Source organism: Canis lupus, chromosome 26 (genome assembly GCF_003254725.2).
Source record: "Canis lupus dingo isolate Sandy chromosome 26, ASM325472v2, whole genome shotgun sequence".
Classification (NCBI taxonomy): Eukaryota; Metazoa; Chordata; class Mammalia; order Carnivora; family Canidae; genus Canis; species Canis lupus.
The window spans coordinates 22,420,247-22,447,723 of NC_064268.1; the positions used below are offsets into that span (position 1 = coordinate 22,420,247).

Here is a 27,477-nt window from a genome sequence, read left to right on the forward strand (position 1 = left end):
ACCTTGAGGGGACAGCTATTGTTAGGAAAAGGCCATTTATTACTATCTAGTAAAACTTTAGTTATGAGATTCTTTAGATGAATATGGGTGGGTCATATGCTTGGAGGATGATTGCTAACATGTATCTTGGGAAGTAGAGATAAAGTTTCCAAAGGAATTTTATATGTGTTAAAATAGACTTACAGGATCATGGAGGTCAAGCTAATATCAAGCTAAGATCTTTTGCAAAGTATTAACATTGAGGCAGCTCTGGGTTCCTAGAGGAATGTCCTGGCCTATTTCAAGGACTTCTCAATGGAGTATAAGTAGTAAAGAAATTTAGTTGTTATTTTGCCTTGTCTCTCATGTCATTTGGGGTCAACCAACTCTGCTAGCCCCTCCGGCAAGACTGTTTCCAGATCTAGGCAGAGGCCTTAGACTTGACACTGCCTCTCGCAGTGCTCTGAGTATTTTACAGATACCTCCAAGCTGTTCCCCCTAAGACAACACCAAACCTTATTCATATTAAAACACGGAAATAATGAATAGCTGATAGTTAATGAGTATGTGCTATATGCCAAGCATTGCTCTAAGAGATGTAGTTTTCGTTTTTTAAAGTAGGATCTGGGCAGCCCGGGTGGCCCAGCGGTTTAGCGCCAGCCTTCGGCCCGGGGAGTGATCCTGGAGACCCGGGATCGAGTCCCCACATCGGGCTCCCTGCATGGAGCCTGCTTCTCCCTCTGCCGCTATCTCTGCCCTTTCTCTCTCTGTGTCTCTTATTAATAAAAATAAAAAGTAGGATGTATGCCCAACATGGGGCTTGAGCTCACCACCCGAGATCCAGTCACAGGCTCTACCCACTGAACCAGGCAGGCGCTTCAGGATGTTGTAATTCATTCGCTTCTCCCATCAACCCTAAGAAGAGAGGTGCTGTTGTTATCAGGTTTTACGACGGAGAAAACAGCTACAGAAACGCGAGGCAGGCAGAGGCGGCCATGCCAGTTGTAGTCCGCTCGGACTGCAACTCCCAGTATCCCTCGCGGCAGCCACTCTCCACACACAACAAATCCCGGCGTGCCCCGGGGCGGCCCGGGGTGGAGGGTTCTAGAAGGCGTGACGTGGGGTCGAGAGCGGGCTCGGAGGCGGGCGCCTCTCAGCAGTCGCTGTGGCCGCAGCTGCCGGGCCCGGGGACGCGGGCGGTCGGGGCCGTGGGCGCAGCCTCCTGGTCTCCCCGGCCATGGCCGCGCTCGGCCGGCCCTTCAGCGGCCTCCCCTTGAGCGGCGGTCCGGACTTCCTGCAGCCGCCGCCGGCCTTCCCCGGCCGGGCCTTCCCACCGGGAGCGGACGGCGCCGAGCTGGTTCCGCGGCCGGGACCCCGCGCCGCCCCGAGCCCCGCGGGCGGGAGCGCGGCGCGCGGACGGTGAGGAGCCCGGCGGGCGGGCGGGCGGGCGCGCGGCTCGGGCTCGTTACGCGTCCTCACGACCCTCGGCGGGGGCGCCTGAGCCCCGGGGACGTTAGCCGGAAGGCGCCCGGGAGTCCGGAGCGGACCCGAGCGGCGCGGCGCCGAGCCTTTCCCGAGCCCGCCCGGGCTGGGCCGGCACCGGAGCCCGGCGGACCGCAGCGCGGAGGCGCCCTGGGCACGGCCGCGGGGGCTGACCTCCAGGGCCCCGCCTCCACTCGGCTTTCTCGCCCGCAGCGTGGGGCCGAAGCGGGTCCTGTTAGTGGGATCGTAAGTGCGGTGCTTATGAGCACCGTGCTTGCCCCCAGAAACGTTTTCCCCCACGTAAGTCGGTCCCTCCGGATGTATTTCCCACTCCCTTGGCAAAGTGGGAAGTTGAGATTTCAACTTCTAGTTACGTCGGGACCACCCAACCTGAGCGACCTTGTGATCTGTCTGTCCAATCCCAGTCGGCCTGGAAGGGGACAGCCAGTACTCGTGGAATGAGCGCGATTGTTGGGAAAAGGGAGAGTGGAGGCCGAGAGCACAGGCTCAGTGAATTTCTCAGTTGACTAATGTTTGTTGTTTGTTTGTGTGTTTGTTTGTTTCAACAGTGTTTCAGTGCGCTGTAAAAAGAAACACAAACGAGAGGAGGAGGATGATGAGTAAGTGTCAGGTGCCACCTATTCACCTTACGGTCGCTTAAATTTAACCTGTTTTATATCCTCGACTATTTAAGTGAAAAGGTGAATCGTTAAGTATCTCTGCAGGGCGATACAAGGAACTGGTAACTGGTTGCCTTTTGGGGAAAGTAACTGGGTAGCTGGTATATCAGAGAGAAACTTCTCCCTCTGCTCCTTAGTAATGTTTGAATTTTCATCCATGTGAATATTACGACATGGACAAAGTTAAAAGAATTTCAGGTGTGCAAAAGGATACAAATTGTAAAGTCTTAAGAGTGCCTGTTACCTGTTTCCTATGTCTCCTTTGGAAGATAATCTAAAAACCTAACAAGTTTATAACTGTATATACCTCTGCTCTTCTACATTTGTAAAAGGTAACTCCCCTCGTTGTGCAACACTTGGATCTTTTCATTTTACTCTCCTAGTTTGTTGCATATGGGTGCATTTCTTTTGCAACATTGAATATATTTCTGTTGGAAGGCTAGGTATGGATCATTAATTCGTCTCCTGTTGATAGATTTCTAAGTTATATCTAATCTTTTGCTTTTACTGTAGATTAAAGCTACTGTGTCCATTCTTTTTAAAGTTCCTTGTGTATATTTGCAAGTAGGTTAATGGATTCCTAGGTGCTGAATTGCTTGCATTTTAAATTTTGAACAAGAGTGTTGCCGATTTATATTCCTTTTAACAGTGGAAATGCCTGTGTCTCCATCTTCTCACCAGAACTGTCTTTTCAAACTTTTTCACTAAACTCAAAGGTTAAAAAATTGTATCTCGGGGTCCCTGGGTGGCGCAGCGGTTTGGCGCCTGCCTTTGGCCCAGGGCGTGATCCTGGAGACCTGGGATCGAATCCCACGTCGGGCTCCCGGTGCATGGAGTCTGCTTCTCCCTCTGCCTATGTCTCTGCCTCTCTCTCTCTCTCTGTATGTGTGTGTGACTATCATAAATAAATAAAAATTTTAAAAAATTGTATCTCATAGACAGGCAGTCTAATAGAAAAATGAGTGGAAGAATCAAAGAGGATGTCCAAATGACCAATAAATGAAAGGTGTTCACTCAACCTTATCAGTCTTCAGAGGAATGCCTAGTAAAGCCTCAATGAGATATGCTACTTTACCACTAGGTACCGGAGCACCAATAACTGCAGTATTATAGTTGAGACAGTACAAGCACTTTGGGAAATAGTTTGGCATTATCTAGTAAGTTAAAGACATACATACTCTATTACCCAACAGTTCACCTCTTGAATGTGTACACGATTGGAACAGGAGACACAAGAAAGTCCATAGCATCCTTGTTCATAATAGCTCAAAACAGAAACGACCTGTATGTCCCTCAGTAGTAAAATGGGTAAAGAAAATTACAAATTCATACAGTGGAGTTGTATTAAGCAAAAAAAGGGGAGAAAATGGAATGTATTATACCTATCAATGTAGATATGTCTTATAAGCATAGTATGAGCAAAAGAAACATCCAAGAATATGTACAGTATAAATTCTCTAAGCATACAGTTGAAAGCTGGGCAAACCTAAACGTAGTGTAGGGATGCGTATCTACATGCATGATGATGTATTTTTAAAAAGAAGTAAATAACCTAGTGTTTACCTGTAGGGAGAAGGAAATAGAGTACCATTTTGGGATGTTGGTGAGGGTCAATATCTTGAATGTTATTTTCATGGATGTTTGTTTTCTAATTATTCATTGAATTGTGTTAGCATAGGATTTTATACTTAAAATTAGATCTTTTTTCAGACCACTGTTTTGATTTATATTTGGTAAACTAAAGTTATTTTGAACATCATTACATTTAATACATTTGTGTTTAAGTGTGTCATTTGTTCCTGTTTTTGCACATTTTCTATTGGCTTATTGATCTTTTTCATGTTTACGTATAAGAAACCGCTAGTACAAAAAGTAGCTTATTGCTTCTTTAAAAGATTTTATTTTTTTTATTGGACAGGGAGCACAAGCAGGGGGAGCAGCAGGCAGAGGGAGAAACAGGCTCCTTGTGGAGTAGGGAGCCTGGTGTGGGGCTTAATCCCAGAAGCCTGAGATCATGACCTGAGCCAAAGTCAGATGTGTAACTCACTGAGCCACCCAGTCGCCCCAGAAATCAGTAGTTTATTATGTGTGTTATGTTTCCCCAAAATTTGTCATTGGTCTTTTTACTTTGGGTAAGTTTTGCTTATTTGTTCGCTTTTTGGACAGCAGAAACTTTGTATTTTCCACTCTTGCTGATGCATAGGCTAAATAGATTTAAAAGTTGCCTTAGTTTAAAAACCACCACACCAGACAATATTTATATTCTTAATTGCCCTGGGATTGCTGCAGATACACAGGGATCTCTTTGCTTTTTTCTTTTGGCGTATACTATAAGATAAGTGAACGGGGGCACCTGTGGCTCAGTCTGTTGAACGGCCGATTCCTGGTTTTGGCTCAAGTAGTGTGATCTCAGGGTCAGGAGATCAAGCCCAGTGTCAGGCTCCACACTCAGCAAGGAATCTGCTTCTCTCCACCACCCCGCACCCTTACCCCTGCTCACGCTCTCTAAAATAAATTAATTAAATCTTTAAAAAAAGGAGAGATAAATGAATAAAGAGTTCCAGTGTGATAAGTTTGAAGCATAAAATCTGTTGGCTTAAAAATGTAACCAACTTTGGGGTGCGTAGCTGGCTCTGTCCAAGGAGCATGCAATCCTTGATCTTGCGGGTTGGGAGTTCCAGCCCTACATTGGATGTAACACTTACTTTAAAAAATTAAACTGCCTTTAATTTACAGATGGAGAGATTAAACCCTGAGAATAAGGAGCTTGACATTTGAATATCTAATGCCCAGAAGTGTACTGCCCACCTGCCACTTCCATAGCTCTTATCTGTACTTTGAAGTCTTTTATAGCTCATTTTTTTTGAAACTTCATTATCATTGATCTCTAATTATATGCAAAACGGACCTACAGGCATAAAATAATACAGTCCAAATCATGTTGGAGGTCAGAGATCAGAACCCAGCTCTTAAACTCAGTTGCATTTCATAGTTGAATTGTTGGATGTACTAGGAAATTACCTGTACAGATTTTTTCTGCGTTTTCTTAGCTGGTTTTATGTGTGTAGCTTTTCTCCTGCTTTCCAAAACACCATAAAACTATCCAGGTACTACAGAAATATGTGATGTATAGCTATGCATTCTTAATGTTTTCTTATCAATTAAAGCAAATTATAAATTAAACATATTCTCGTGCTTACTCTGGCAGCACATAGACTAAAATTGGAACAATACAAAGACGATTAGCATGGGCCCTTGTGCAAGAATGATATGCAAATTTGTGAGGGGTTCCATATATTTAGATGATAGCTACAGTTGTGGTTTTTTTTAAATGATTTTATTTATTAGCATGAGTGGAGCAAAGAGGAGAGGGAGAAGCAGACTCCCTGCTGAGCAGAGAGCCCGATGAAGTGTGGCTCAATCCCAGGACTTTGGGATTATGACTTGAACTAAAGGCAGGCACCCTACCCTGATAACTACAGTTGTGAGCATAGCATGAGATACAGTGTTGTTGAATCACTATGTTGTACATCTGAAACTAATGTAACATTGCATGTCAGCTGTACTCAAAGACTTTAAAAATCTAAACACTTAAATTATTTAATAGCCGATTCCAATAAAAGTCTAGGTTCAAAAGAGCATCACTATTTGTCAGATTTTATATTGCCAGAGGCTTTAATGTTGATTTTTGCAGGGTTTTTTGTGTTTTGTTTTGTAGTCTTAACAGGATTGGAAATTTCTCTTTATGGGGATCTCTGCGTGGCTCAGCGGTTTAGCACCTGCCTTCGGCCCAGGGCAGGATTCTGGAGACCCCGGGTTGAGTTCCACGTTGGGCTCCCCCTGCATGGAGCCTGCTTCTCCCTCTGCCTGTGTCTCTGCCTCTCTGTCTCTGTCTCTCTCTCTCTCTCATGAGTAAATAAATAAAATCTTAAAAAAAAAAAAAAGAAATTTCTCTTTGTAAAATACATACCACTTCCTTTGGCCTTCAGTTTATAGAGTCATAAGCTGTGGTAGCCATTAATGATTTTTTTTTTAAGTTGCAGAGCTATGTTCTGTTTTTTGAGGCTGTACTTGCTAATGCCCAAGCAATAAAGTACATCTGGTCTTGGGACTTAAATAGAATAGTTGTCTATATATATATATATTTTTTTGAATAGTTGTCTGTTTAACCTGCTTCAGAATTTAACGTGCTTCAGACAGTTTTCAGCTAAATTGGGCATGTTGCAGTGCATGCAAATACTAGTTCATGGTTAGAGCTTGAAGTGTTTGAACTTCCTTAAGGAGGCCATCAGTTTCAGTGAAAAGAGCATAGAGCTAAGACTTAGGAGCTCTGACTTGTGTCCAACATGCAACTCTACCTTATATGACACTTAGAAGAGGGCACTTTAGCTTTTTTAGGTCTTAGTTTCCAAATCTGCAAAAGTACAGAAGTTGATGAACTCTAAGGGCTCTATGAAATATAAATTTTTCTAGGAAGTGAAAATGGTTTATGATGCAAAGTGGGAGAAAAATGTACCCCATTATAGTAAGGGACTCAGAGCCAAATAAGAGTCTTCTGACATTTCAGAGGACCAAGAAATCAGCAGTATTGGAGGCATCTGGGTGGCCTTGTTGGTTAAGTGGCTGCCTTCTGCTTAGGTCATGACCCCAGGGTTCAGGGATCGAGCCCCTGCATCAGGCTCCCTACTCATTGGGGAGCCTGCTTCTGCCCCTTCCCCTGCTTGTGCACACATGTATGCATGCTACTGCTTGGTCTCCCCCCCCCCTCAAATAAATACATAAATAAATAAAGTTTTTTAATGTCTTCTGTAACCTGTACTACTTGGAACAGACCTAATGAAGTTATATATTTTTTGCCCTAAGGGAAGATAGGATGCCTGTAGACCACCTCCCCATATGGAGCAAGCAGAATTAGGACAAAATATGACTGGTGCTCAACTGCTGCTTTGTGATTTTAGTTTCTTTCCATTTGACCTATCCAGAGCCAAAGAAATGGGAATGACTTCTAAGTTCCCACATTGAACACTAATCTGAAAAAAGCACAATCTTGCAGGTAAAGTCTAATTTGTCAGAGCAGAAGAAAACATCTCTCAAGGAGGCTGTTAGAATGACAGAAAAGAAAATTCATGATTTCCTATCTTATAATCACACGCTGTCAAAAATCCGATTTTTTTTTTTTTACATGAGAGTTTGGTTAGAGATAGGGATGATAAACATTTCATTTATATGACTCTGAATTGTCATTGAATTTTTTTTTTCAGTTGTCCAGTAAGAAAGAAAAGGCTAACTGAAGCAGGGCTCTGTGCTGGTCCTAATGACTGGATTCTTTGTGCACATCAGGATATAGAGAGTCATGGAGTAAATCCGTGCACTAGTGGCCTCTCCGCACCTGGCATGTTAGATGTTATTTGTGAAGAAATGGATCAGACAACCGGAGAACCACAGTGTGAAGTTGCCCGAAGGAGGCTTCAAGAAATTGAGGACAGGTAAATGGGTAGCATATGTCACTGGCTTATTTGCTGTTCCTCTGTGATGTCTCTACTCATTTAAGCTAGTCTAATTCATCATTGAGTAATAACGGTGATCCTCAGCCTCTCAGACTATGAAAAATCTGAGAACTCAGGAGTTTGCACATTTAATGTTAAGCTCATAGAACTGTGCTAAATATTTTCACCTACTCTCTGAATATAAATTTTTGGTTTATGGGAATTTTCAAGGACACATTCTTCAAATCTGATTGCATGTATGTACTTTTTCCCTTGGAGTCTCATATTTTACTTGATCTTTTCCTGTAGCACCTCTTGCCTTTATTGTGTTTTTAAATTTCATCCCATTACTAGAATATATATAATAGCTTGACTAAATAATTTTTCTTTCTCTGCTTCTGCTGTCTTTATTTAGGATAATTGACGAAGATGAGGAAGTGGAAGCTGACAGAAATATCAATCATCTCCCCAGTCTTGTTCTTTCTGACACCATGAAAACCGGTTTGAAGAGGGAATTTGATGAAGTCTTTACAAAGAAAATGATTGAGTCCATGTAAGTGTTGGCTCCTGGTTTCCATTTATTTATTTTTTAAAATGTATTTATTTTTTAGAGATGGAGCAAGGGAAGGAACAGAGGCAGAGGGACAAGCAGACTTCCATGCTGAGCACAGAGCCCAACACAGGGTTTAATCCCACAATCTTGAGATCATGACTTGAACCAAAATCAAAGTTGGAGGATTAACCAAATGAGCCACCCAGGCACCCCCTTGGTTCTGTTTAATTATGATCTTGAAGAGAAACCCATTGTCTCCAGACACGGCCTGTCCTATCCTAGTCCTCTCTTTGTCCCCTGATCACCAGCAAAATGAAAGCACAATAGGTTTTATATTTAGCTTAGGTTGGATATAGGCCTTTTTCTTTTTCTTTTCTTTTCTTTTTTTTTTTTAAAAGATTTTATTTATTTATACATGAGAGACGGAGAGAGAGGCAGAGAAGAGACACAGGCAGAGGGAGAAGCAGGCTCCATGCAGGGAGCCCAATGTGGGACTCGATCTCGCGTCTCCAGGATCATGCCGTGGGCCAAAGGCAGATGCTCAACCGCTGAGCCACCCAGGTGTCCCAATATAGGCCTCTTTCTTAGTTCATTGGGGGTGAACAAAATGCTGTGCAAGGAGAAGTTTGAAGTGTGCAGGAGTAGCTACCTTACCTTCTTAACCTCCAATTCTTTTCAAGTCCTGAAATGCACTATCATCTGTTATTTGGGATTGGGAGGATTGGCAAGAGAGTTCATTCTCTCCTAAATTCTTGTCATAAGATATGGGAACCACATTTCAAAAGCTCTTGCTTACCAGCCTCTCAATTATTCAGGAACACCACTGAGACCTAGAAAACAAACCAAAAGAAATCTCCCAGTAGTCAAAATAGTTACCACAAAGGCCACAATCCAAAGCTGACATTCTTATCTCATAGTGGATAGCCTCTCAGAGCTTTAGCTCTGAGCCATTTTGCTCTTTATTTTATTTTATTTTATTTTATTTTATTTTATTTTAATTTATTTTATTTTATTTCACGCATGAGAGACAGAGAGGCAGACACACAGGCAGAGGGAAGAAGCATCCTCCTCACATGGAGCCTGATGGGGGATTCGATTCCCGGACCGGGATCACGCCCTGAGCCGAAGGCGGATGCTCAACCACTGAGCCACCCAGATGTCTCTAAGCCATTTTGCTCTTAAGTTAGCCATAGTTTAATGAGTTTAATTATCTGATTTCCTAGAACATCAGAGTAGAAACACAGAAACAGGAAGTGAGAACAAACTCATAGTAGTGGGTAGTGGCAGAATAATCATGTGAGGACAAGAGGAAACGTAAGAGTGTAAAGAACAAAGCAGGCTTGGGGGCCATTGACACAAAACCTAATGATAGCCCTGTAATTCTTATAGTCCTTGAGTTTACATGATCTGAAACAGTCATTATTCACGTGTAAAATAGTAGTCAAGTTATAAAGTGCCATTTACATGTTGCCTAGGAAAGACTAAATAGATTCATACATAGAGTAGATTCAGGTATCTGAAAAAATCTCTTAGAACACCAGCCCCAGTGATGCCAGGTAGATGGGGAATTACTGCCTTTGGCCATAGTTGGTTCAGGTGATGTTAGATCAAAGAAGTTTTGCATTAGCCTCTTAGCTTGGGCCTATAATAAACTACTCAGCTCTGAGAGTGGGTAAATAGTTTTGTCAAGCAGGTCATGTTGCTCTATAGTCTAAAAAATAGCTCTTTTTTTTCTTGGTAGTTTTCCAGAAGCTAGCTTTTGAGTGTGTTCTTCAGTGTGATTTGTCTTACTTGCCTTTGGGTCCCAGAAACCACCAAACCATCATTGAGTGGAGGAGGACTGAGGCAGAGGCAGGCATTGGGGACATAATCATTTGGGCTTATTGCAAAAAGCATTCTGCTTTGTAGCTGTACTAAGCAAAAGGCATAGGGAGATATTTTTAATGTGTTTGGTCAGTATTTCATTTTCATTTATAATGATTTAGTACAAAGTAGTAGTAGCCCATAACTACTAATATTAACCACAATTTAAGAGATTTATAACATTAGGGCGGTCCTGGTGGCACAGCAGTTTAGCGCTGCCTGCAGCCTGGGGTATGATCCTGGAGACCTGGGATCGAGTCCCACGTTGGGCTCCCTGAATGGAGCCTGCTTCTCTCTCTGCCTGTGTCTCTGTGTCTCTCATGAATAAATAAATAAAATCTTAAAAAAAAAATTTATGACATTAAATTAAGGGCATCTGTTTTTCATATTGAATATTTATGTTGCTTTTGTATATTTTTTTTGTTTGTTTTGCTTTTATATTATTTTTAAAGATCGTACCTAATCTCTACACCCAGTGTGGGGCTTGAACTTAGAACCCCAGGATCAGGAGTCATGTGTTCTACTGACTGAGCCAGTCAGGCACCCCTGTATTACTTTATTTACTTACTTATTTTATTTTTTAGTTTTTTAAGATTAAAAAATGAGAGACACGGGGCGGGGGTGCGCGGCAGAGACACAGGCAGAGGGAAAAGCAGGCTCCATACAGGGAGCCTGACTTGGGACTCAGTCCCATGTCTCCAGGAACAGGCCCTGGGATGAAGGCGGCGCTAAACCGCTGAGCCACTGGGGCTGCCCTGTATCACTTTAAATCACACCAATATAACTAGTTTGTTTTGCTTAAAAATATGTGCAGAACAGGGGCACGTTAAGCATCCAATTCTTGATTTCGGCTTGGGTCATAATCTCAAGGTCCTAGAATTGAGCCAGTAGTTCACTCCATGCTCAGCAGAGCCTGCTTGGGATTCTGTGTCTCTCCCTCTGCTCCTCCCCCTACTCATGTGCATATGGTTCTGCTTTTTTTCTCTAAAATAAATCTCTAAAAATATGGACAGAACTATAAAATTGTATGTATTCGAGTGGCCTTTCTAAAGATCTATTTAGATCATCAAAAATTTATTTTGATGCCTTCAGTTCTTAATTCTAGATATTTGATAGCAAACATTAACTTTTCAACATGTATCTTTTATTTCCATATCCTAAAATTTTTGATAAAAATCTTTTTTATTTCGTAGGAGCCGTCCTTCCATGGAGCTTGTGCTCTGGAAACCTCTCCCTGAACTCCTTTCTGATAAGCCAAAGCCGTCATCTAATGCTAAGAACTACACAGGAGAGAGCCAAACTAAGCATGCAGCTGCTGGCACTGCCTTCCCTGGGAGAACTGAACTGTTCTTGGAACCTCGGCAAACAGGGATGCCTGTTTACAATAGTTTGGAGACAGCTGCTTGCACAGAAGAAGAGATGGAACTCTAAAACCAGTTTCTATACTAAAGTTGTCAAATTTTAGGTGGCTCATGTATTTGGTCGTGAGCCTCTTTGTATTTGTATAGTATAGGGACTTGAAAGTTTTATGAAACGGGTGTAATATCTCCACCTGTGATTTGGGGTGGGACTCTGATTTTGGGTAGCCATTTCGTGAATCCAACTTTTTGCCAAGGAAGCTTGTCTCGAGGGAAAACGGTTTACTAGGGAGCTTATTAAGGGAATGTGAAATTGCAACTTGCAAAGGCAAGTATATAAGCTGTGTGTCTAAGGGTGACTTAAGTCATCTGTCACATTGTATAAACCATTCAGATAGTTGGCAAATATTTAGACACTTGAATCTGAAAACGATGCATTAAGAAAGAAGGATGCTCCTACTGTGTACTCTGACAGCTGAGTCACAACTGCATCTTCAGATCGGAGCTCTTGTTTACAGTGGTGACTATATATGATTGGGAAGAGGAGGGAAGAAAGCAGTAGCTTGAGCCTTTTACCAAGAGATTTAATAGGAGCTCTGAGACTTGTATATTGTCAATTCTGAGTAGCTATGTTGATGAAATAGCTGGTAGCTGTGTGGCTCACCTCTGAAAATGCAATGAAAATACAAAGAAAAGATTTTTCCTTCAAGGCTTTTTTGCCTTGTGCTACTGTTGCTCCTTGGTTTCCCTTGCATAATTGATAAGCCCAGTTATTCAGGAATGTTTACAACTTCTTTAACTTTGATCGATCCTTAAAAAGCGATTGAGAGGTAACCCATGTGCAGATTGACTATGGGAGAAGCCTCCCTTAAGTTATCCCAAGGAACTGCCATGTCAGCGAAGCCTGGCACTGATAGGTATTTTTAAAAAGGTTGTACCTATATTAGCAAGTTGAGTATTTTGGCATTAATGTAGAAAATAATGATGAATAATTAACTGAGAACCTATGGGTAAGTGACGTTGAGATGTACTGAACTAGCCACTCTGCCTGGTGCTTCAGCTGTTGGGCAGTAAACCTCAGTTAGTAGAGAATAGCTTCCTGCTAGCAGGACATCTTCATCTTTAGGAACTAAACGAGGCTCAAGGTGTCCTTTGGGGATAACCAGGATTGAAGTTTTTTTTATTTCTCAGGAAGGGCTCTTCTGTGTGGCAATGTCTCAGTGCCGAGTAAACTAACACTTCCTTCAGTGCTACAGAATATCCACTATAACTTAATGAAATGAGTGTAATAGTGTAATACTGGCCCTTACATCACACGACAGGAGACCACCCCAGTTCTTTTCATTTTGTTTTCTGGGTTTCTTCCCCCTTTGTAGGAATCAGATAACCTTGTGTAGGAAATAAAAAATGGCTTCTGCCAAGTAGAGGTGACTTTAGAAACCGGCTCCCAGGCATTTTCGAAACCCATGCTGAAATCCCTCCCCTTGTTACAGATGGCGTAGAAGTAACGAGTCTGTTAATTGGACTGTTTCTTCCCTTGCCTGTTGTTCCTGCTTTCTCTATTTCTGTCTGGATAGTCAGGAAAAGATTTAATGTTTAATATTTAAACAATATTTAATGTCTACACAATAAAATTATTCGAACTTCAAACCAGTGTTAAAACCAGTTGGAAACCAGCTAATAGTTTCTTAATCTCAGATTTAGAGATGAATGTAAACTGTATTCTGTTGAAATGTGCAAGTGTTTGATTCATGCCGTTTGAAAAACTCCTGCCTTTAGGTCATTGTTTAATGGGACCAACTTAACAAAGTTTGTAGCCTTAAAGAAATCGCCGTGCTAAAAAAGTTTGTTCTGGTATAACTCAAAAACATGAAGTGAATGCCCAGAATTTGGAGTTAGTCCCGGTGTTAGGACGGAAGGGAAGGTGAGAACTTCCAAAGAAGGACCCAAAAGACACTAAGATAGGCTTCGGTAGGAATTGTGGGTGAGGCCTCTGATCAAAGGTCTGTATGGGGGAAGGAGGAAGAGCTCCAGACAGGGCTCTGATACCACTGGTGTAAAATACAGGAGAGAATGAAGAGTCTGTTAATTAAAATCCAAACCATTTGTTTCAGGAGTCAGATTATCTGACATGGTTAATTATTTCTGCAGGAAAATGGATGTTTAATGCTCCTTTTTAAACTTTATCCTTTTGCATATGTACAGAAATTTTCTTCATCCTTGTGGTGCTTATTCATCTGAGCCGTCTCCACAGTCTCCATGCCTTTGTTTTGTTTTCCTTCTGTAGTATAAGGCTTTTGCTTTTGCCTTAAGGTTTCCTTAGGGAATCAACAGGTCTTTTCATTTTGTACAGCTTTTGAAGCATGGATCAAACATTGGCTTACAATGCTAATGTGTGAAGAGAAAAATTATCTGAAGCAGGTGAGCTTTAATGAACAAATGTATATTTTCTCTGAGTTTGAGTAGGGTGTGTGTGGGATTTTTTTTTAAATATCAAGTTAAGTCCAGTTCTCTCAAATATTAATCAGTCATAAAAAAGCAGAAACAAAAATAAAACCTGCTACTCATTTTTGAAAAGGTGCAAATGTAAAATTTGGGAAAATAGGGTGGGGGCTGGAACCATGGAAAGAATGCTTATATAAGCAGGTTCATTAATTATTTTGGTTTCGTTGATAGTGATAAGAATGGTGCAGTACTAGGAAGGTTCTGGAAGATGCTGTCAATTTTACTTTAAAATGAGAATCTGGTGTTTCTGTATTTTGTTTTCAATAAAACTTCTTAAGTGTTTTAACTTTTTGAAGTATTTGTATTCTGCATATAACAAATCCGCTACCTCTGCTTTCCTCTAAATATGTTTTGTTAGTGTTTTTTAAGATTTATTTATTTATTCATGAGAGACCCACAGAGAAGCAGAGACACAGGCAGAGGGAAAAGCAGGCTCCATGCAGGGAGCCTGATGTGGGACTCCATCCCGGACCCTGGGATCACACCCTGAGCTGAAGGCAGACGCTAAACTGCTGAGCCACCCAGGCGTCCCCCTCTAAATTGTGTTTAAAGCAGCATTCATATCAGAGAGGGACTTAAATTTATCTCGAAGAGATTATTATGTTGGGTTAAAGGTAAGCTTCATAAGTGAGTTAGCTTTCCAAAATAGGCTGTTTTGCAGTTCTAAAACCTATAGAATGCTTTCCAATCTCCTTATCAGTTTGCTGCTGTCAGTCAATGGCATTGATTGGCAGTGGTGATTGATTGCCAGTATTCAGATGACAGTAGTGACAGTCAAAAATGTTTAGAGAGGGGATCCCTGGGTGGCTCAGTGCTTTAGCGCTAGCCTTTGACCCAGGATATGATCCTGGAGTCCCCGGATGGAGTCCCACGTCGGGCTCCCTGTGTGGAGCCTGCTTCTCCCTCTGCCTGTCTCCGCCTCTCTCTCTCTCTCTCTGTTTCTCATGAATTAATAAATGAAATCTTTAAAAAAAAATGTTTAGAGAGTTGGAAATGGTATATAGAGTTCACAATATTTTTGTTTTTATAGGTTTAGGACCTTTAGAAGGAATAGGAAAATTCCAAGTTACGTGGTCATTTCTTTAAGAGCTGACAGGTCACTGGGTGGCAGTATTGCCTGCATATTTACAACCTTAATCACTTGGATCCCTGATTTGTGGGCAGGTGGAGTTAAGTTTGAGTTGCAATTACAAAAAACTTAGGATATTGGTTTTCACCAAAATTTGGAAATCATAGCTAAAAGTTACCTAATTTCTTCATAGATTTGGAACCTAAAGCCTAAGTAGATAGTGACAATTCAGTATTTTAATTGAACTTAACCAGCTTCAATGTTCTTCCTACTTGACCAGTGGTTTTAGTGTTTTCATGGAATACCAGAATATGTCATTTAGACTTAAATAATCCACAATAAAGTATGGTTCAGTCAGTGTAACATTAAACTCCTTCAGAAAATAGTGTTGTGCACCCGGGTGGCTCAGTGGTTTAGCGCCGCCGTCAGCCCAGGGCCTGATCCTAGAGGCCAGGGATTGAGTCCCACGTCAGGCTCCCTGCATGGAGCCTGCTTCTCCCTCTGCCTGTGTCTCTGCCCCTGTCTCTCATTCTGTGTGTGTCTCTCATGAATAAATAAATAAAATCTTTAAAAAACTTAAAAAAAAATAGTGTTGTGTGTACCTGTTTGGTCCAGATAGTCTGCCGGTGGCATCTTAGAGCTGAATTGCGTGCATTTAGGCTACAGTTACAGCAAGATGAGGGTATGTTGTCTTTCAATAACTGATTTATGGGTCAACAAGCCAGTTTTCCTGCCATTCAATGAATTTGAGAAGTCACAAGGTAAAGATTTCATTCTTTAGATATTAGATTTTGACTGATGCCATAGAATATTCCTGGAGTAGGCAATGTTACTTTTTGCCTACGGTTCTTTCCTTTGTGTGCACTCCAATAGCATGTCTAGTAGAAAAGGAAGCCCGCATAGGTCAGTGTTACAAGGCCTAGGGAAATAGTGCTCAGACATTTGTCTCGTTTCATTTATGGACAACCCTCTGCATTTAATATAAATCTTGCTTTGGTTTTACAGAAAAAGGTCTTGGTTTTATTTCTAACCAGTTTGTTTCAATAAGATGTCCTTAAAGGCAGGTGTTTTCTCAAGGCTGAGCAGTGGTTAGTCATTTTCACCCATCTGTACAGGAACTGAAAACCCCAGTGACCAACACAGGTTATGTATGTCCTCTTATCCCTGTTAGTGCAGCTGCCTCTTTCATGTGATGTCATTGAATGTAAATTATTTGAGCCTCAATCTCCAGATGCTTCTATTATGGAGAGTGGCTAAAATGCATCTATAATTGCATTTGCCTAGACAATCCCTAAATAGATTCCCAGCACTTAAATTTTCAGTTATAGAAAGTCAGGTGATCAGATTTTTAATCATGGGGGCAGCTGGAGATTGTCTATACATTTCTGATACGGAAGCAGCATAGGGGCACCTGGTGGGCACAGAAGTGTGAGACTCGGGTTCTTTTTTTTTGAAACTTGGGTTCTGAGTTTGAGCCCCACATTGGGTGGAGAAATTTTTTTTTTTAATTTTTATTTATGATAGTCACACAGAGAGAGAGGCAGAGACATAGGCAGAGGGAGAAGCAGGCTCCACGCACCGGGAGCCTGACGTGGGATTCGATCCCAGGTCTCCAAGATCACGCCCTGGGCCAAAGGCAGGCACCAAGCCGCTGCGCCACCCAGGGATCCCGGTGGAGAGATTCTAAGATAGCCTAAGTAAGCTTGCGTTGCCAAAAACTAGAATTGAGTTCTGGGTTTAGTGACCAGGGGTTTTAGGCTGTTTTGTGGACATGCCTCCAATCACACCAAACTCCCCTGTACTTGGTTGAAAGTAGAGACTGCTTTGCCTTGCTGCTTGGGATTTCTTGAATCCTCCCTTTTGCCTATCCACTTGACCTCTCTAGTGGTAGTTTAGTTTTGGCATAGAATGCTGGCATAGGTGAAATGATCTCTATAAATGAGGGAAGTCCTTCGGCATCTTGTAAGATTTCCAAGAAAAGATGCACATGAAGGATGAGGATATGTCTATAGTTTTGGGATACTATTGATGTGTCAGATTTTTTTAACAGGTTCATTCTTCTGTGAAACAAATTCTAGTATATAATTCCCTAAGATTAAAATCTCTCCAAAGTAGATTAAGGGAAGAGGTAACTTTTGAGTGCTTGGGATGGTACCTACCTGATAAGTGTACATATGCCAAGAGCTTATAATGCATCATCTCCTTGAATCCTCCAGCAACCTTTAGAGATATTATGGACTATTATGTCCCTTTTACAGGTGAGGAAGTGATTACATGTCCAGGGCTACCTGGCTAACCAGTGGCAGAGTTAAATTCAGGTAGTTTGAGTCTGGAAGATGTTCTTAATCCCTATAATGGCAATACAATTTTGATCTTTAACAGCATGTCCATCTCTTAACATAAGGTGGTATAGCAAAATAATGGCTAAGCATTCTAGTTCTGCCACTTACTAGTCTGTGATACTGGCCAGTTAGGCTACAGAATCAGAAATATAGTAACTGCTCAAAGAGTAGATTGTACCACTTATGGCAGGAACTGAGGCAGGCAGTAACTGAGGAGGGAAAAACCTTTAAAAAGTGGCACGCGGGATCCCTGGGTGGCGCAGCAGTTTGGCGCCTGCCTTTGGCCCAGGGCGCGATCCTGGAGACCCGGGATCGAATCCCACATCGGGCTCCCGGTGCATGGAGCCTGCTTCTCCCTCTGCTTGTGTCTCTGCCTCTCTCTCTGTGACTATCACAAATAAATAAAAAATTCAAAAAAAATAAAAAAATAAAAAGTGGCACGCTTGGGGAGCCCGGGTGGCTCAGCGGTTTAGCGCCTGCCTTCCACCCAGGGCACGATCCTGGAGTCCCAGGATCAAGTCCCACATCAGGCTCCCTGTGTGGAGCCTGCTGTTCCCTCTGCCTGTGTCTCTGCTTCTCTCTGTCTCTCATGAATAAATAAAAATCTTTAAAAAAAAAAAAAAAAAAAAGGTGGCATGCTCAGTGAAGTCGGATAAATTACTATCATTGTAAACAGTGAAACACCTAGAGAGAAAGCAGTAAGACTTACCGAGGAACAAAGACACTGCATTGCACTTTTTAATTGCACAGGTAGTTTTAAATAAATGGAGAAAGCACCTTCCAAAAGTTACACTAGCAGGGAAAGATTCCATCAAGCATTTACATAGTAAATTTTCATAGTTATACAAAAGATTCTTGATCTTTACTTGAACTGTACATGACGGAAAGGAGCCCCCTCAGGTAGGTGTTCTCTGCTTGCAGAAGCAAACTAAAGGGCCTAAAATTGGAGGCAAGCCTGGGATACCAAGAAGGAGGAAAAGAAATGTTAAAGGGCCACTCAAATTTCACGTCTAAGACACTTGTCCAATGACCCTTACATAAGAATTTTAGGTCAAACTACTGCCCTTAAGATAAAGGTACAACCTCAAAAGCTGTAATTCTGGATTATAGTAATATATCTGAGTACCTTGCACTGCTAGATGACAAAAGAATACTTGGGGTGACCTATAAGGTTTGAACAAATACTTTAGAAGAATTCCCTAGGACTGTACACCCTCTACTTTGGCTTTTTTAAACGAAGCACAGGCTTTCTCTGCTATCTTCAGGCAGTATAATAGTCAAGGGAAAGGGTAACAGCACTGATCATTCCTTAGACACTAATCAGCTGGGGAAAGAGTTCATTGGCAAAAGTATCCTCCCAAGAATGGTCTACACCAAGCAGAGAGGACATGTCGCTGAAGGGAGAAGGGGAGCCCTCATATCCACAGTCACTATAAGCATCCAGTAGACAGGAAGATGGCTTCAGGCAGTGGCTGGATGAAAGTAGATCTGAGGTGCCCAGCTCTGGAATGAAGTCATCTTCTACAAGTTCTTCCTTCACTGAGACAGTGAATTCAGGATGATCTTTCTCTGAGGGGCTGAAAGGTGCTTCCTCAATTTTCACTACCACATTAGCTTGGCTCTCTGTCTCAGAGGGTATCTCTAAGACTAGGGGCTTGGTATATACATGGTCAAAACGAATCAGTTCATTAATGGCTTCCAGCTTGGCTGATGACGTCCCCAGTGATGGAGAAGGGGAGGCCGGTAAGGAACTGGGTCCTTCTGGGTGGACCTCTGGAAGCTGCTCCAGGCTGGTAGACTCTGGAGAAGGACATCTGAAGAACATGACTGGATCCAAGTTGAACAGAATGCCCAACAGGATATCAGACTGCAAGAGACAAAAATTAAATGGAATCCAACCATTAGAATGTGCCTGAGAATCTACCTGGAATACTTCCTACTAGGTCCCACAATGTATATGAATCATCACTCAATAGGATGACCTCCGAGACCCACAGACCCATTTATCTACACCTCACTCTATGTCCTAAATCACCTGGAGATAGGAAGGCAGTCGATCTTCACCTGTAACCCAGCCAAAATTAACCTTTCCTGCCCTCCTACATCTGGTCAGGGATCTCAGACATCAAACAGAAGGAATTAACTAGTTACACAGCTCTTCGCTAAATCCAAAAAAACTCTTACCTCAGAGTCTGAAGAGTCAACGCTGTCAGAATCCATGGGGAGATGCTCTGGAGGGGTGACAACTGGGCCTGCACCTGCTGCAGAGGTGCACGTAGTCTGAGTGCTGCGGACTCAGCAGACCCGGCCACCGGCCTCACTCCATTCCCCTGAAAAACCAACATAAATAAACCACTCAAACTGCTGAGTCCTCAAGGAAATGGTCACCAGGCAGCTGTGATTCTCAAGGTTCAAGAAAGCTAGAAAACTAAGCTTTGGAGCTGAAACCTTTCCCTTACCTCCGTTATTTCCGTTTAATTGAGTCTTCCTCAAGAAGAGAGGAAAAAAGAAGGAAGACTAACTTCTGTCATTTTATGTGCAACGAAACATTTTTATGGCCCAAATTAAGATTCTGGAAGGGAAGGACTGATATTCTTAAAATCTTCAGTGATATTCTCCATAATACTACTTTTTTAAAGATTTTATTTATTATTATTTTTTCATTTTTATTTATTTATGATAGTCACACAGAGAGAGAGAGAGAGAGAGGCAGAGATATAGGCAGAGGGAGAAGCAGGCTCCATGCACCGGGAGCCCGACGTGGGATTCGATCCCAGGTCTCCAGGATCGCGCCCTGGGCCAAAGGCAGGCGCCAAAGTGCTGCGCCACCTAGGGATCCCTATTTATTTTTTCATAAGAGACACAGGGAGGCAGAGACACAGGCAGAGGGAGAAGCAGGCTCCATGCAGGGAGCCTGATGTGGGACTCGATCCCAGGTCTCCAGGATCAGGCCCTTGGCTGAAGGTGGCGCTAAACCGCTGAGCCACGGGGGCTGCCTCTCCATAATAGTTTTAAGATTTTACCTTTAGAGGCACTTGGATGGCTTAGTCTGTTAAGCATCTGCCTTGGGTTCAGGTCATGATCTCAGTGTCCTGGGACTGAAGCCCACATAGAGCTCCCTGCTCAGTGGGGAGTCTGCTTTTCCCTCTCCCTCTATCCCTGCCCCCACCACTGATACTCTCTTTCTCTCTCAAGTAAATAAAATCTTTTAAAAGAAAGATTTTACTTTCTACTAAGTAAAAAAAAAAGCCTTTAAAAAAAAAGATTTTAGTTTTTATTAAGTAATCTCTGCACCCAAAGTGGGGCTTGAACTCCCAACCCCGAAATCCAGTGTTTCATGTTCCAGCAACTGAGCCAGACAGGCACCCTTCCACAATGCATTTCTTCTTTTATTTTTTTAATATACATATATTTTTTAAGACTTTATTTATTAGATGCAGAGAGAGAGAGAGAGAGAGAGGCAGAGGCACAGGCAGAGGGAGAAGCAGGCTCCATGCAGGGAGCCTGACATGGAACTCGATCCCGGGTCTCCAGGATCATGCCCTGAGCTGAAGGCAGGCGCTAAACCGCTGAGCCACCCAGGGATCCCCGTTAGTACTTGCTCTTATGAGAGCTGTGTAACTTACTTTAGTAGAATTTAATACTATTCACTACACAGTTGAAAAATGAGTGTCAGTAAGGGGTCATGTCACTTAGAACCAGTTCTCATACAGGGCATCAGATAAATGAGACAACTTACCTTGGTCTGGGTCTCCGCCTCCTCTTCAGTAGCCAGGGTATCCATCCCCAACCGCTGTCTTAACTCCTGGTTCTCAACTACAAGGCCATGAGTTTTCTCTCGTAAAAGCTGATTTTCTAGCAAAAGTTTTTGGTTCTGGAAATAAGTTCAGAAAAAGCTATTAAAACATCCAGTTCTTTCACTTAAGAATCCACCTGATGACGTTTCACTACAGTTGGTTTCCTTTCCTTCTCTTTGACCTTCTGGAAAACTCTGCTTACGTTCACAGTAGGTATTCAAAGGAAGGGTCATAGTTATGAAAAATAAGAAGTGCCATTTCATGGGGCCACAAGTAACACAATGCTTCCAACTACGAATATAGACCTCAGCAAAGGATGACTTGCGGGTTTTAGATAGGACAAGGGGAAAAAAAAATCCTATCTTAAACTAGCAGGTTTTAATAGAAGTGATAATGGTAGGCCATAAAATCAAAACATGTTTTTAAAAATGTATATATATACATATATAAAATCCTTATGTGTTCAAGATGTGTAGCTGGGAATAATTTAGGATTAGGCAATAAGCACGCCCTAGAAGGGGAAGGGAACTGTTGTTTTTTTGTTTTTTTGTTTTTTTTTTTTTTATTTATTTATGATAGTCACAGAGAGAGAGAGAGAGGCAGAGACACAGGCAGAGGGAGAAGCAGGCTCCATGCACTGGGAGCCCGACGTGGGATTCGATCCCGGGTCTCCAGGATCACGCCCTGGGCCAAAGGCAGGCGCCAAACCGCTGCGCCACCCAGGGATCCCTTTTTTTTTTTTAATTTTTTATTTGTTTTTTTATTTTTTTTTTGGGGGGGGGAAGGGAACTGTTAAGTGGACTTTTGGCCAAGCCAAGAAGGGTCTCAGGTTTAAGCAACTATTTTCTACCATGCTTTTATGAATTTCTTAGTACTAACTCGATAAACATTGTAATGTTGCAATTCACAACTTTGAGACAGATCTAGCACCAAATGCCAGAGGGTCAACCACTTCTGCTCTCATCAACCTTCATCACTTAATCACTTAATTACCTAATTAATTTAGATTAATTTTTTTAGTTTAACTTTTATTTATTTATTTATTTATTTATATTTATATTTTATTTTAGTTTAGTTTAGTTTAACTTTTAATTAACTGTTCGATCATATTCTAAAAAGACAGAATCAGGGCAGCGCCGGTGGCTTGGCCCGGGGTGTGATCCTGAAGTCCCGGGATCCCCCGTCGGGCTCCCTGAATGCAGCCTGCTTCTCCCTCTGCCTGTCCCTCTCTCTCTCTCTGTCTCTCATGAATAAATAAAATATTAAAAAAAAAAAAAAAAAAGAAAAGAGAATCAACTTGGGATGGGCAGCGAACCTCAGAACATTCACCAAGGAAGGGATTACAGGAAATAAAAGATAAGAGTTTGATCTCCAGTAGTTTTACCTCTTCCTCCAAATCTACCACTTGCTGTTCCAGCTCACTCATTCGAGCTTTCTTTCGGTCTCTGGCAGTCTGGGCTGCTACTCTGTTTTTCAGTTTCCTGAGAACAGAAGGGACATACCACACTAAATCATCTCAAACCTTATTTATATCTTCATTTGAAAGCTCCACCAGCTGGTGCTTTCGTTTTCATTTACAGCATATAAGGTAGACTAAGGTAAAATATACTCCAGGCTCCTCCCCTCAATAAAACAAAAACAAAACAAACAAACAAAAAACACAGCCTTTGGTGGATCTGGCTTGAGGAACCGTTTCATTCTCCCCCACACTGCGTCATCCACACCCCCGTCGCATCCAGGCCGCTGGACACAACTACGACTCATCTTGCATCAGAGATTTCCTCCTCCCCTTGCTACTCCCCGTGTAACTCAAATAAGGGCGAGGCCGAGGCCTCTCACCTTGGCTGACATCCAGGGCAACCCCGAGACGGCTGCTCCCCGTGTCTGCTCAAGAAGGTGGGTACTTAAACCACAAAAGGCACCCACGAATCACCAAAGAACCAAGATGTACGGAGCACGGAGTACGAGGCTCAATCCTCGCTCCAGGCTCCCAACGACCCCAGAAGCGGACGCGGAGGCCGTTTGCCCAGCGAGCCTCACACGGCTCACCGCCCTCCCAGCCTCGGTCACTGCAGCTCCGCGCCTCTCCAAAACAAAAAGTGGGTCGATCGAGTCTATGCACACGGGCCAAATTCAGGAAAGCGGAATGACAGGTCCGCCCGGGGCCCCGCGGCAGAGGGCCCGACCCCAGCGCGCCGACGCCCAGCGCCACGCACCACTGAGGACCCAGAACGGAAGGGGGGATGACAAAGGCCCGGCGGCCCGGGCTCCGGCCTCCCGCCCCGCCCCGCCCCCGCCGCGCCGCGCCCCACCGGCCAGGCCCCGGCGCCCGAGCGCGGCCAGCCGGGCCCCCGCCCCCGCCCCGCGCCCACCTGCGCAGCGCCTTCTCCTCGGGGCTCAGGTGCGTGAGGCGCTGTCGCTTGCGCGCCTGGGGCGGACCCCCGCAGGCCGCCTCCGGGCTGGCCCCTCGCGGGCCCGGCACCATGAGCGGAAGGGCCCGGCCGGCCGGGGCTCCGGCGGCGGCGGCGGCGGCGGGCTTGCCGGACAGAAGCAGCACCTTGGGGGCCCCGGCGGCCGGGCTCTGCGCGGCTGCCACCACCACCATCGCCCCGCAGCCCTCACGCCGCTGCGCGCCGCCGCCGTCCACGGGGCTGCCTCGGCCGCACCCGGCCTTTCTACGGTCGTGGCCCTCCGCGATTGGCCAGCGCCGCGTGACGCACGGCCGCTCTCGGCGCCCATTGGCCCGGCGGGCCCCGAGGGGGCGGGGCCGGGGCGTCCAGCGTGGCGGCCGCCGCCCGCGCGTCGCAGGAGGGGCCGGAGCTGGGGGGGCTCTGGGGCCCGGCGGAGATTCCTCCCCGAAAGGATTTTACCCGCTAGGCTGACGCATTCCCCCCGCCCCCGGAGCCGCTGAGTCTAATTCCAAAAGGAGAGCTTTCCAGACTGATGGCTTTTTGCCGACACTGACAGCAGTTGTCACCTCTGCCCGACCAGTTATCTCGTGCGCCACGTCGGGGCCCCGAGCGGAGCGGAAAATCGAGGCGGGGGGAGGGATGGAGGGGGAAGGGGGGAGGGGGCGGGGGGACAGCGAGCGCCAATCAGGCCTTGGATGAGCAACCAGCCTGCAAAGAAATCCTGCTAAATAAGAGTCTTCAGGAATTGAAATCGCGCGTTTTAAAACTAGGCTTGGCCCTTGGCGGGGCTTTCAGAAACCGGGGCTTTGTGATCTCGGGAGTGGCAGGAATACATGCAATTTTAATTTGCATTTCTACATTTCCTACTATGAGTATACTCTTTTCGTTTCACTTGTTAAAACCAGGGTCCCCGGGGGTCTACCCTGAGCCCCCCTGGCACGCGGGTAAGTTGGAGGCTCCTGCCCTGGCAGCTAGGGAGCAAATTTAGGCACAAGGTTATTAAAATGGTTCAATCCCAGGAAACACCCCCACCACCACCACACACACAGGATGTTCAGTTTTTTGAAGCAAATTACAAAAATGTGAAATTCCCTAGAATTACAAAGCGATACTGTCTTTAACAAGCAGTTACTGCTTCCTCTGTGCCTAGGCCTGTACTAGAGTCCAGGGATGCAAAGATTAGTGAAACTCCCATTTGGTGATTGGAAATAGGCAAAAAGTGAAAAGACAATGGTTCCAAGTAATTTTTCCATGTCCTGAAGTCAGATTAGCTCTTCAATTATATTTTGGTGGGGAGGAAACAGGATGGGAAGAAGGAGCTTGATACACAGGCCCTTTAAAGGGGCACAATTTCTGTTACTCCCGGGAGTAGGCCATGAGCCTCCCACGGGCACTTTTCTTCCTCCAAGTTGGCAAAGCTAAACTATTGAAACTGAGGGCGCCCTGAGCACATACTGCTTTGGTGATCACTGTGTGATCAGAGACTCCGCAGGACAATGAAGCCTGCTTCCTTTTTTTTTTTCTTTTAAGATTTTATTTATTCATTCATGAGACACACAAAGAAGCAGAGACACAGGCAAAGGGAGAAGCAGGCTCCCTGCAGGAAGCCGCGTGTGGGACTCAATCCCAGGACCCCTGGACATGACCTGAGTGGAAGGCAGACCCTCAACCCCTGAGCCACCCAGGAGCCCCAAGCCTGCTTCCTTTGTAACTCTCATCAACTTGGAGGTATCCAGCTCCTAGTGTGCCTCCCCGGATGGGAGGCTCACTCCTAGCCTCCTGGCCATTTGCAAGAAGTGTTTAGAGTGCCTTCTGGTTGAGACCTACACCTTTATAGAAATCTATAAGAGATTTGAGAAAAGTCATGTAACTGTCATGCAACCTTTTTTTAAGTTACCAGTTTTGAACACCAAGAGACTATCTGGCACTATGTAAGAGGTCTCAATGAAACTAAAATTTAAATCATGTAGGCAGAAAAAGAAAATGCCATGAGGCCCCTGTTAGTCCAGCAGGGTGTACATGAGTAACCATGTGGAGAAGGCACAAGATGCTGGGGCAGAGGAGAAAAGGTGGATGGATTGCATTTTGGTCTTGATTAATGGGGTAGAAATGGAATGTCCAAATTGACTCCCCCAGCTTTGTTTTCAAGGCTTTTATCTTTTTGATAAACATTTAAAATCATGCTCAAAAACAGTAAGTTGACCCAGTGCAGATTACTATCCATGAAATCTCACTCAACTCCAAACCTTTGAACAGTTTCATATCCTCTTTGTAAGAATAATCTGATAATTCTTGCATCAGGTGCCATTAATATTTCAAAACATTTACTAGACACTTGTGATAAGAGATATATAAAACACAAAGTTCTTAGACTTTGTGAACTGCAAGAAACAGTGGTGAGAAGCCGTAGGTCATGAAGTCAAAATAAATGTCAGTGTAAAACAAAACAAAAGGCAGTTATAATCTGAAATTTATAACTGCTCTAATGTGGTAGCCACTAACACATGTGGCTATTGAGCACTTGAAATTGGCTACTCTGATTAAAATATGCTGCAAATGTAAAATATTCTGTTTGAAGACTTAGTATGAAAACAAAAGATATAAAATATCTTGTTGATCATTTTTTTAAAAGATTTTATTTATTCGTTCATGAGAGACACACAGAGAGAGCCAGAGACATAAGCAGAGGGAGAAGCAGGCTCCCTGCAAGGAGCCCAATGCAGGGCTCCATCCCAGGACCCTGGGATCATGACCTGAGCCAAAGGCAGACACTCAGCCACTGAGCCACCCAGGTGCCCTATTACTCAGAATTCTACTGTACAGTAGAACTTCCCTTTTATTTATCTATTCATATAATTATCAACTCATTAAGTCCTATTTTACTTTTAAAATTGCTAAATAAGTTTAAAAATCTATTACTATGTTATTTATTTAATTTTTATTTATTTTAAAGATTTTATTTATTTATCTATGAGAGACACAGAGAGGGAGAGAGAGGCAGAAACACAGGCAAAGGGAGAAGCAGGCTCCATGCAGGGAGCCGGACGCAGGACTTGATACCGGGAATCCAGGATCACACCCTGGACTGAGAGCAGTGCTAAACTGCTTGGCCACCAGGGCTGCCCTATTTATTTTGATTTTCAGACTGTCTCAGATTTGGCCAATGAAAGGCCCCCACCCTTTTTAAAGATTTTATTTATTTGAGAGAAAAAGAAAGTGGGGGGAGGGGCAAAGGGGAAAGGAGAGGGACAAGCAGCCTCTGTGCTGAGCATGGAACTTGACACAGGGCTCGGTGCGGGGCTTGATCTCCCAACCCTGAGATCATGACCTGAGCCAAAACTAAAAGCCAGATGTTTAACTAACTGAAGTACTAAGGTGCCCTCAGAGCCCCCCGTCTTAAATTGTGGTAAGATGAACATAACATAAAATCTACCATTGTAACTATTTTTGGGCATACAATTCAGTGGCCTCAAGTACCTTCACATTGTCAGAAAACCATCACCATTAGTTATCCATCTCCAGAACTCTTTCATCATCCCAAGCAGAAACTCTGTTATCTATGAAACAATGACTGCAGTCCCCCAACCTCTCAGGCCCTAATTACCTCTATTCTGTATCTTCTATTCTGTGTGTCTATGAAGACTATATAGAGTCTTGCCTATTTAGGTATCGCATATAAATGGAATTACATAATATTTATCTCTGTGTCTGATTCATTTCACTTAGTATAATGTGTTCAAGGCTATCTCTGTTGTAGCATTTATGGGAGCCTCTTTTTGACATGTGTGCTCTTTGACATGTCCCAATCCCTTTTTGAGCACGTTTTTGTTGTCTGCTAGAAACAGATATTCCAAATTCTTTCCCAGGTCTAGCCTTGGCATTGGCCATTTCTCCAATGAGTACTGACTCCTTTTAGTGGAGAATGATATTTAGTGACAGAGATATGGGCACT

At 43.7% G+C, this 27,477-nt stretch overlaps 2 protein-coding genes and 1 non-coding gene across 4 annotated transcripts; 2 read left to right on the top strand and 1 right to left on the bottom strand.

The window, feature by feature from the left end:
• Positions 1–1,088: 1,088 nt before the first annotated feature.
• On the top strand, positions 1,089–14,192 carry CCDC117 (coiled-coil domain containing 117). 2 transcript variants are annotated; one of them, XM_025474409.3, is made up of 5 exons: positions 1,089–1,398; positions 2,031–2,081; positions 7,403–7,627; positions 8,043–8,180; positions 11,237–14,192. In XM_025474409.3, the coding sequence occupies exons 1-5, from the start codon at positions 1,217–1,219 to the stop codon at positions 11,472–11,474; spliced, it is 834 nt and encodes a 277-aa protein (XP_025330194.1). In that variant the 5' UTR covers positions 1,089–1,216; the 3' UTR covers positions 11,475–14,192. The 2 variants fall into 2 exon arrangements, with proteins under 2 accessions (XP_025330194.1, XP_035562132.1); XM_035706239.2 differs by lacking the exon at positions 1,089–1,398 and adding an exon at positions 1,604–1,761.
• On the top strand, positions 5,334–5,441 carry LOC112677050 (U6 spliceosomal RNA). The gene has a single exon (XR_003146819.1). It is a non-coding gene; the product is annotated as a U6 spliceosomal RNA (small nuclear RNA).
• A 3,849-nt stretch (positions 14,193–18,041) lies between the features above and the next one.
• XBP1 (X-box binding protein 1) lies at positions 18,042–23,734 on the bottom strand. The gene is given in 6 exon segments (XM_025474414.3): positions 18,042–19,184; positions 19,502–19,585; positions 19,588–19,647; positions 21,057–21,191; positions 22,499–22,595; positions 23,487–23,734. Coding segments are annotated over 6 exon segments (1,167 nt in total). The 5' UTR covers positions 23,720–23,734; the 3' UTR covers positions 18,042–18,626.
• Positions 23,735–27,477: the final 3,743 nt, after the last annotated feature.

What these genes read in the sequence shown, in the direction of transcription:
- CCDC117 (XM_025474409.3), top strand. Translation starts at nt 1,217, where the DNA reads ATGGCCGCGCTCGGCCGGCCCTTCAGCGGCCTCCCCTTGAGCGGCGGT. An exon ending in CGAGAGGAGGAGGATGATGA is followed by an intron (nt 2,082 to 7,402) that starts GTAAGTGTCAGG and finishes TTTTTTTTTCAG; the next exon opens with TTGTCCAGTAAGAAAGAAAA. An exon ending in AAGAAAATGATTGAGTCCAT is followed by an intron (nt 8,181 to 11,236) that starts GTAAGTGTTGGC and finishes TTTATTTCGTAG; the next exon opens with GAGCCGTCCTTCCATGGAGC.